At 39.3% G+C, this 10882-nt stretch overlaps 1 protein-coding gene across 1 annotated transcript; it reads right to left on the minus strand.

Annotated features, from left to right (window-relative positions):
• Nucleotides 1-603: 603 nt before the first annotated feature.
• LOC102030182 (olfactory receptor 51B2-like) lies at nt 604-1550 on the minus strand. Its single transcript, XM_005380079.1, has one exon. It carries the CDS (start codon nt 1548-1550, stop codon nt 615-617), a length of 936 nt encoding a protein of 311 aa, XP_005380136.1. The 3' UTR covers nt 604-614.
• Nucleotides 1551-10882: the final 9332 nt, after the last annotated feature.

Genomic DNA, 10882 nt, shown 5'->3' on the forward strand with positions numbered 1-10882 from the left:
ATATGCAAAACTAGCAGTATCAGATTATATTTTATCCACCATACATTCCAAGAGTATTTTATTTAGGACTTAGAACACAGTAAGTAAAGAAACCAACTTGTGAAATGAACTAATGAGAAATAATGAACTGTAAAGCTTCAGAAATTGTATTTATGTAACTTGCAAAGAAAATTCTATAGTGGAAAAAGTGCTCTACACGTAGTGGAGCTCTATGGCCTTCGATCCGGGTGCTCCAAATCATCCTTCTATGGCCACCAAATGTGTCTGCAATTAGACATTTTTCCTTATGTAGATTCTAGTTAACTAGTCTGGCCACAGCTTCTGAAATGGTCCATTCACTTTTAATAGATGCAGGATTTGAACTGACTTCCCTGCCTATTGGAGCATTTACCCATACTTCTGCTATCCAAATTCAATAGCATTTCACTTTCTTCTCTCTCTCTCTCTCTCTGTCTCTCTCTCTCTCTCTCTCACCTAATTTAGCTTGTAGCTTTATTTAATAACTAAGCTCTACCTGACTATGCTAAAGTAAAGACTGAGTCAAAATTGAGGTCTCTTCTAATTATAGGAAAGGTCTAGAAATCCCAGAGATCTCAAGATTATGAAGTAATGGCTCAAAGTCTTTTATGTATAGAAAATAGGCACATGATGCTTCTCTGAATCTGCTTGGTCTTGATGCTATATATGATAGGGTTCATGAATGGAGGAAACAGAAAGTAGACGTAGCTCATGGTAATATGGACCATGTGTGGGGCGTGTCTCCCAAACCTGTGGATGAAGGTCAGGCCGATCACAGTGATGTAGAACACCAGCACACAGCTAATGTGGGAGACACAAGTGTTGAGGGCCTTCGCTCGCTCCTCTCCAGAGGCGATGCCCATCACTGTCTTAAGGATTAGGACATAAGAAAAGACAATGATTAGGGCATCCAGAAAGAAAGTCAAAGCAACCAGAATAACTGGGTACAAGTGATTAAAGGTAATATCGGCACAGGCAAGTTTCATGACATCCTGGTGGAGGCAAAAGGCGTGGGAAAGGACATGGGAATGACAGTATGGGAACCAGTAGAGGGGCACAATTGGGGGTATGAGAGATATAAACCCCCTCAACACTACCCCCAGTCCTATCTTCGTCACCCTGGAATTGGTGAAAATAGAACTGTACCTCAGAGGGGCACAGATGGCAACGAAACGGTCGTAGGCCATGGCCAGCAAGACACCTGATTCGACAATGGAAAGGGAATGAATGAAGTAGGCCTGTGTGAAGCAGGCCCCGTGGCTGATCTCCCTGTGATTCACCCATAAGACCCCCATTACAGTAGGCATCGTGGTCAGAGTCACTGTGAGATCTGTGAGCGCCAGCATGGCAAGGAAATAGTACATGGGTTCCTGGAGTCTGCAATCGCTTTTAATGAGATGGAGGAGCGTGCCGTTGCCTAGAAGCACGGAGACATAGATGAGAAAGAAAGGGAGGGAAATCCAGTGGTGAGCTGCCTCCATATCTGGGAAGCCAGTCAGCAGAAAAGGGCCAGCACTAGTGTTGGGCCACATGGTGTGCTCACTGCTGGACAGGCAAATTTATGGAAGAAACTATGAAACTCAATACTGAGCAGCCTCAGTCAAACATTTTACTCAGAGGCAATTACATGACCCACGTATCGTTCTGCAACTATTTCTTTTTCAATAGTAGACACTTACAGCTGTGCCAGCAGTGAGGAACCATAATTGTTTCATTACTTATATATGATATTAGGCTAAGGGATGTGATTTTCTTAATTAGAAATGTGTTATTTTATAGCATTATGCCCTATTGCTTTGTGCATGCTTGAAGAGCTTTGAAACAATAGTGGCTACACAGAGATGACGGGGACATAGATCTTTTGTGGGAGGGAAAGTGTCTGTGAGTTGGAGGGAAGGTGGAGGTAGGGAGGAGGAAAGGAGATTTTAAAAAAGAAGAAGATGTGTTATGCACATATACCAGCTCCCCACAATGAATGCAATTATTATGTACTGCAAATATGCACTAATAAAAATTTTAAGAGCCATCTCTTTAAAAAATGAAAAGATGAGAAATACATACAAATGGATAATAATTGTTCTTACCTAGACTACTCTTTAGTTTGTTTGCAGTTTTAAATTCTGTATTTCACAATAGTAATAAAGACATATTTTATTAGAAAATTTTTTTAGATTAGTTTTGAATGCAATCCCAATGGCTTGTTGAAGTCTAACAGAAGCCATAAAGTGTCCATGGAGGAAAACTGGCACAAGAGGATGATTTCATGTTTAGTCTAAAAGCATTTACAGTTTTTCCTGAAGTTCACTCAGAGGTTCCACATTAGAAATGCCAATCTGCCTTGCTCTATTTGCTAAAATGAGATAGTCCATGCTGTGGATTAAAATAATATTGGCCATTATAGCACCTGACACATGCATTCTTGAAGTGACAGTTTCTTACAAACAAGTACAAATGCTGATATGATCTTTGGAACAAGAAGTTTCTTATCTGTCTCTTGGTGTTATCCAGAGGTCATGGTCTTGCTTCTGGAATAGGAAGACAAATCTTCACCTACTTCAGGTATCCAGTAGTAGGTGAAGAAATGGATATGGTAGAGGTATTCTTTTTCATCCCTGGAATTGTCTGGTAATTTGTAATGAGAAAGGATAATACTCATTTTCTGCCAGAGATAAAGGATCTGAGGATTTCTCATATCTTAAACTAGCCTGGCATTTAAACTTATCTGGAACCTAGCAAAATGGTGAGATTTTAAGATAAGCAAGGGGACCATGTGGTCAACATGCGGGTCATATTTTAGAGTTTGAAATTACAAATTCAGTTCATTTCCTCCTCAGTCCTACTCTGCTCAGAAGTCTTTGGGGAAATCGGTAGGATTGGGGCTATCCCGATCTGGAGTCAGTCTCTGAGAAACCCTTGAGTAAGTCTGATCCATGTCTGCTTCATACTCGGGTGCCACAGAATGAGGTGGAATTAGTGAGGCCTTGAAAGTATTCACCTGATTTCAGCCTGCCCCACTGCTGCAAAGCAGTGGGATATACTGTGTTCTCTGACACTGGCAACTACACAGCTCTTCCAACCCTGAAATAGACCCCCAGTTCTGGTAACACCACTTCCGCTAGGACACACGCACAGTAATGTAATGGTACAGAGGTAGTCTCAGGGCAGAGACAATCTGCAAGGTAAAATGCCCTGGATGGAGGGAGAAAAGACTCCCAAGAATGGGAGCGGTTGATCAGCCAACGCTAGGTTAGAGGCACTGGGAAGAGGTAGGAAGGACCCAGACAACATCTGAGTAGCCATTTATGTTGCTGTCACTCATGTATTTTCTAAAACTATATTAACTCCTTTCATGCTGCCTGTTCTATTCCCAGTGATGTATAGAATCACAGCAGCAAAATGTCATATACAGGAGGAATTTTCATGTCCTGGAATTAAATAGCAACTGAGACTCTAATCTTATGAAACATAACTTAAGTTAAAAAGTAAATGAGACACTTTTAGTTAAATGTAATTACATTTGTTAAATAACATAGTACTCTCTAATGGAAAGTGATTGAAGGCTGGGTATGGCGGCACATGCCTATAATCCCAGCACTTGGGAGGCTGAGGCAGGAGGATCCCTGAAAGTTCGAGTCCAGCCTGGGCTACAAAGTGAGCTCAAGCCAGCCTGAACTGCATAGTGAAATCCTGTCTCAAAATGACCAAAAGAAAAAGAAAAAAGAAAGTGATTGGGATACAGGTTAGTGTAGTTCCACTTGTCTGAGGCTGCAACCCTGAGGGAGTAACATCTGAGCTGAGACCTGAATCACAAAGAAGCAGTCATATAAGGGCCTGGAGGAAGACTGTTTGATTGAGTGAGGAAATCGGCTTGACTGAGGTTGATCAGCAAACAGGGGAGACACAATGGACATTATCAGCAGCCCAGACAGTGGTCAGAACTCACAGGCTTTACAGATAACAGTAAGATCTCTTTTTATGCCAAATATGATGAAATTAGGGAGCTTTAAAAATCACAGTGGAGGAGAGGGTGGTAATGTACATTGATTTGCATTTTAAGATTATTCACCTGGCTGTTATGTGAGCAATAAGCAGGTTAGAAAGCTCTGGAAATACAGGTGAGGAGAAATGTCGACTTTGTCTAGGAAGAAAGAGCAGAAATAATAATACTAATAATAGCAGTAATAATAAACTTAAAGAGGTAAGGTGTTCTTTTTAAAAATTAGCAAGATTTGCTGGTATATCGGAAGAGTAAGGAAGGTGAAATCACATTGGTTCTAGGTTACCGGCCTACTTGGAGGAAATGGTGACTCACTCATAAACATGGCTACATTAAAGCAAATCTGGGTCCTGTCGTTTTTCCTTACCAAATACCAGTGCATTTTCATAAAGATGTTTCTCCTCAAACTAAAAAGATGATCACATTCACTTAGGTCCCTCTGCAGTTATTTTGTCAGTGTGAAACACCACCCTCAAAATGCCCCCAAAGAAACCATTTTCCTACCTTGCACTTGCACAGGTGAGATTTATATATAACCATTTTCATCAGTGAAGAATGATAGACAACGGTATAAAAAACTGTCTTTCTGCTTCACATTTGAGACTAAGGAATGTAAAAATAACAAAATCACTTGTTCGTCTCCAGTTTCAGTCCACAGAAGTGAGAGTTACAAAGCAGAATTTAGTACCCTTTGAAAAAGTAATAGGTAGTATATATATTTCAGTTATCTGATCCACGTAGCACCTCCTTTTCTGTGTCCTAAACACAACTTCACTCTCTTCACCTCATTCTTATGTCTCTGACCATTCAGGAACATTCTTCCTTGACACGATCTCTTCCGTAGCACAGCTGGTAAAGAATTTCCTGTTGTAAAACAATATGCACTGCCAGTAATAAATCGCCACAGGAACAGCTATCCCAAATAAAAGGAGTTCATTGTATTTTGTCAGTAATCTCCAACGCAGTTTTGCCTCTTCCTGAGAACAGTACACAGAGGTACCTTATGATGCAGCTGTGTTACAGATCAAAAAATTTAGCCTACTTCCTGCTACGGGAAATGCGCATGACCTCAGCGAGGACCTGCTTTTTGTTTCTAAGAAAAAAGACAAAGTGAAAAGAGAAGGCAAAAGGTGAGGAAATATCATAGAAAATGGAAGAGGTCACAAAGACGGAGAATGGTACCAAGATGAAGATTGTGTAATTGAATCTATGAAAAATCAGGTGAACGGCTATTTATGCCAGAATCCTTCTACCGCTTGTTAGGGAAAACAGTCTGATAGAATAAGTAGTGCCTCTCTGTTCATCTTCTAGAAAGCCGAGCGACAAGTGGGAGGCTCAATCATATTCCTATCACTGGGCATGAAAGGACTTAGATACTCATGGCCAGCTCCATTCCCCGGTGATACCGACTTCAGGCTGAGATCTGTACCCAAAGCCAAAGCTGGGGGTTGATGAGATCCTTTTCTTCTTCTCCCTGCCTCTCCGTGAACAGCTGGTAGAGGAGTCTACTAGTCCCCTCCTTCTATATATGTGATTACTTCCCAAACTCACTTCCACCTTGGCTTTGTTGGCGGTGGTAAGGAGCAAGGTTATTATGTCCTGCCTGAAGATTCAGTTCATACGGCTCCTTCCCCAAGGCTGCTAAGGTACCCAGTCCTTGTGGTTATTAGTGAAGAAATCACTTCACTTCCCTTAAAAGCCAGTTGGAATCTAAAGACTCCCTACCTTAACCCCTCCTATGAATGAGTTAAAACACTACATTAATCCCCCAAACTCTAAATCATCTTCTACAAATAAGGTATGAGACTAACAGAGTTAAAGATGATATCTTTATATTGCAGATTCAAATGTCTTATCTTTATATTCCCAGCAGACCCTTCCATTCGCTGTGGGAGGCCATTTACCCTAGACTTCAGCTTCAGTGGCTAAACATTTCCCAGTTACTCTCAAGAGAAACTTATATTTGTTTTGAGTACAAGTCATTTAAATGCTGATTATATTTTTTGCTTGAATTATCTCAGGGGCATCTTGAAGATTGAAAGCACCATGGAGTTGACATTGTAAGATCTAGGTATCTTGCTCAAATATACAACACAAACCCCCAATTTCTAAGCCTAACCATGCCCCCACTCATCTTGCCAGAAATTTTTCTTTTCTTAGAGGCATAACAAACATACTTACAAAACAGTCCTTCAGCCAATCACACCCCATCACTTTAGTCCAAAAGATGACAATATATTGGGAGTCATCATAATCCCTTGCAGCACCCACCCTGCCACTGGTGTCAGAGAAAAATAAATGCACAGAACTAGAACAAATTTCCTGTCCCTGAAGAAATGCTGCACTGTTACTATCCTTTGTTATGATGAAATTATTTTTGAATGTGAAGAGGGATACAACAGTTCTTGTTGGGATCATCAGATAATCACTAGTCCTGTGGGGTGAGTTGTGTCTCCACCAAAAATATGTGAATATGCTGAAGTCCTCACTCTCAGTGCCCTAAAATGTAACTGTATTTAGAGACAAAGTCATTAAAGAGGTTACCAAGTTAAAACTAGGGTTTAGGGGCTGACCCACATTGAATACGATTGGTCTACTTCTAGGACAAGGACATTAGGACAGACGTGTGGAAGGGAGACCGTGGACGACTGAAGAAGACAGTGCCCTGCAAGCCTAAGAGAAAACCTGAAGAAGGAATCAGTGCTGACAACGCACTGACCCAGAACTTCCAGCTTCTAGAACCACAAGAAAAGAAGTTTCCATTGTTCATACCATGCACTATGTGGTACTTCTTTATGTCAGTCTTAGGCAATGAACGTACTAGCAATGCAAGTACAGAAAATTTACTTAACTTCGTTAATGCCTGAATGCCTATATAGGCACAAACTTTACAGATTTGAATGCTGAATATTTAAATATGCTGATAAGAAATACCAAAATTCTAAACAATGGGTAGGTATACCATGCTTATAGATTGGAAGATGTAATAGAATGAAGATATTAATTCTCCTGACAATTATCTGTGGGTTTTATTCAGTTTCTGTCAAAATGTAAGAATACTTTCATAGGCTATACATTTGTGATTTGTTCATCAGATTACTCTCTGAAATACCATTTCTGTAAAATTTTTGATAAATAAAAAATGGTTATTGAACAACATTCTGACATATCTTTAATACACTTCCTCAATACTGTTTGTCTTCATTGTATCAATAATAAAAGTTAATAAATTCAATTATATCAATGTTTGAACTATATTATATCTAATTTGCATAATGGTGAAGGGATATGTCTGTGTGTTCATCTGCATATCCTTTATATGTATATCAGTGACTAACGTGCAGTATGCAATAAAGAGAATTCTTTGCTAGAAAGACTAATGTTTTTGAAAAAGAATTTTGGATCTAAAACTACAAAATGCTTGAAAGGAGTAGTTAATGTTTAATTGTTTGATGTATCATGCAAACCTATATCTGGTAATCTGGGCAACTACTTTGAAGATAACATGTAATACAACAACCACTGTTAATTTCCTATCATCTTGTTTTGAAATTCTGTATCTTTTTTATTGTTCTTGTGTTGATTTGTTTTTGTTCTTTTCTCTTTAAAATAAAAAATATTAAGTATTAAAATTAAGTGAAACTACAAAATGCTGTCAGTAAGAAAGCAACATTAAATTATACCGTCATCTATTTCCAGGACAAAAATTGAAGAACATGACATTGATTCTAGGATTTAATACTGGGTTACCTATGTGCCATTCAATTATAAAAGAGGAAGGCTATTTCTCAAATAGTTTTCTGTGCTATGAGGGACAATACTGTGAAACGCAAATAATTAAAATTAATTTGATTATGATAAACGTAGTAAAAGTTAACATTGTTTACTAAACGATGAGTACTATTCTAATGGTCTTATACTTTAACCTTGCAGCAACATGGTGTGACGGCATTTGCTGCTTACATTATACAGATTAAGACCAGATTAAGGAAGTAAAATTAGGTTAAATAAACTTTACCAATGTGGCACAGCAAGAACCAGAACTAAAAAGTACTCAGATTCTATCGTTTAAGCTCTTCCTTGCACATATGCTGAGTTGTAAATTATCTACGAAGATGAACAGCAAGAGTAAGTCCAATGATCTCTACCATTGACATTATAATTTCTTTCTTCTATGTCTTATGCACGGCTTAATGAAGAAAGGACTCTAATCCCTGCCCTGTCTTGATATGGTCGGAGGACATGAGAATGGAGAATGGAGAGAAGAGGAAAAGGGAGATGCAAGGACTGGAAATGGTAGTTCGCTTTTCCTGAAACTGAATTATATGAGACAGAGCTCTGAGCTCAGAGACATACACTGACACCAGGGCATAAAAATTGCTGTGAGGGAAACTCTTTCACTGAAATGAAACTGGTGCCCTGCTCTCCTCCAACCTTCACATAATTCTCCTGCTAAGGATGAGTATGAGATTTCTTAAAGATCCCTGGGGAGAGCACTCCCCCAGCAATTCTGCTCCAGTCCAGATCACTAACTGACCTACTGTTGCTTCCATGTCTCGATAGATGTAAATCATTGTCCTGGCAACAGAGCTGAAGTCAAAACCAAGGCACAGACTTTGGGGACTGCAGCTAAAATTACTAAGTTCCCAAGGCTCAGGGTGCAAATAAGCAGCAGTGGGGAGGAGGTCACGCAAAGAGGGGCAGTGAGTAGCCTAAATTAAGAATAGCCCCTTGGGAGATGTTTCTCAAATAAATATTCCCATCACCTGGGATTTTGTGCAGATTCTTAAAAGACTGTGTTATATCGAGCCCTTCTGGAGGCTAAGGAACCAAAATTCATGACCATGGTGATGAATACTGGAGGAGAACACAATTTAAGGTCAGTAAAGGTATATAATAATTTTTTTTTGAGTTGTCACTGCAGGCACTAGTGCAGCACAAGAGAGGAAATAGTACATTTCTCAACAAAGGAAACATGGATAACACTCATAGGTCTTACAGACTCTCTGACATCTCTCATAGCTGGCTTCTGAAAGGAACTAGGTCTTCATAGGCGTAAGACTGAGGATAGATAATGGAACACACAAGGCAAATAAGCATGTGGAAACAAACAGGGAGATGCAGACGAGATTGTGTGTTTTATTTGCATCTCTTTTCTTCTCTGAACTTTAATTTTTTTGATGAGTTCTCCAATCTGCTGATTTCCCCCATGAAAAGCAGTTCCCTGGAATTCTAGATAAGTTCCTGGAGTAGAATCTTTTCAAATTGCTCAGAAGCTGGAGAGGTTTAAAGACGTCCCATAGAAAGGTCACAATCTCATTATGAGGCCAATAAGCTTATTCAGCTTTAAGCTTGGCTAAAGCCTGGGCTGTGTGTCTCTAGATCAAGGTTAGTAGTTCATATAGGTGTGTGTCTTCAGCACCTAAAATAATTCACAGTGGCAAACAGGCATTTACTATTTTCAGAACCACAAATAAGGTAGAGGATTTCTTTCCATATCCTTCATAAGGAGCTTAGAAAATCTTTTTTCTTTAGTTTTTTGTTTGTTTGTTTTGTGTTGTGTTGTGTTGTGTTGTGTTTGTACTGGGAATTGAACTCAGGACCTTGCACTTGCCAAGCAGGTGCTTGTATCACTGAGCTCTATCCCCAGCCCCGTATCCTTTATCAGAACCTCACTACCTTCCCTAGTTCTACAGATTCACATTTATACTTCAGACTGAATCCACTAGCAGGGAGTGTGTACTATTCAGTGTGTATGTTTTGATAATTTCAGAGCCAGCTTACAAAAAAGGGATATAGGACGGGCAGTGAATCAATTTGTGTACACAAACCAGTCAATTAAGAATGTATATTTGCCACTATGGCTTCTTTCACCTTACGAAATCAGAGGATTTTCTGAACCATACACAGACAGGCAGGAGTTAGCTATTCAACCCTTTCTCATCCTCTGAGAACCGATTTGTTTCTCCCTCATCTTCCTCAGTTTAAATGCTACAGGTTCACTGTGTTCTTCACCTATATCCTGAATTCTCACACTCACTCACTCCTCTCCTCTCTCCGTTTGTCACCCAGACACAGTATTATCACAACCCAATCAGCATTTTATACCTGTTTCAGAGGATTTCTAAGCACACAGGATCATTGGACAAACCTCAGGATGAATAAGCCTGCTTGATATCCACTGCAATCTCTGTAACAACAAAAACTCAGACATAAAGAACAATTTAGTCCTGATGAAACACTGCCTCGTTGGCAGTTCTGTTGTTTGCTCATTGCTATGTCTAATCCATGGTTATGCAAGGCAGAAATCACTACTACCATTTGCAGAGAAAGACAGGAATACCAAGATTAACTTACATTCCCATGTTCACCATTGTTAGAAAATAGCAAAGGTGCAATTTCAACCAAGTTCTTCTGAACACTGAAGTGCAATAAACTTGCATACATGTTTTCTTCAGCAAAAAGTGGTCTTTTGTGTCATGCATGTGAAATGGACAGTTCATACCAATCAAGATAGAATGTGGCCCTATTTCCTCTGGTTAATGTCACCAACATACATTTTATTAATTCCCAGAGTTTGCCTGCCAAACACAGATAATTTCTCAAAATTCCCATGAGATTCAGCCTTCTCAATATTTTAATACCCTCCAGGAGCTGTAGATTTTTAAAAAACTATTCTCTTTGAGATTACCTAAACAATCCATTTGTATTTTTGTTTTCTCAAATAGATGTTATACAATAGTACCTAGTCCATTGGTATTATCAAATAATGCCTTCAAATGCTTCTCATAAAATCCTCTTTTTATTGCACACCTTTGTGTCTATGTTAGAGAATTTTAACATATTTTTGAATCAGTGCATCAAAAG

This window comes from Chinchilla lanigera, unplaced genomic scaffold (genome assembly GCF_000276665.1).
Source record: "Chinchilla lanigera isolate Chin_1 unplaced genomic scaffold, ChiLan1.0 scaffold00013, whole genome shotgun sequence".
NCBI classification, from domain to species: Eukaryota; Metazoa; Chordata; class Mammalia; order Rodentia; family Chinchillidae; genus Chinchilla; species Chinchilla lanigera.

What these genes read in the sequence shown, in the direction of transcription:
- LOC102030182 (XM_005380079.1), bottom strand. Translation starts at nt 1,550, where the DNA reads ATGTGGCCCAACACTAGTGCTGGCCCTTTTCTGCTGACTGGCTTCCCA.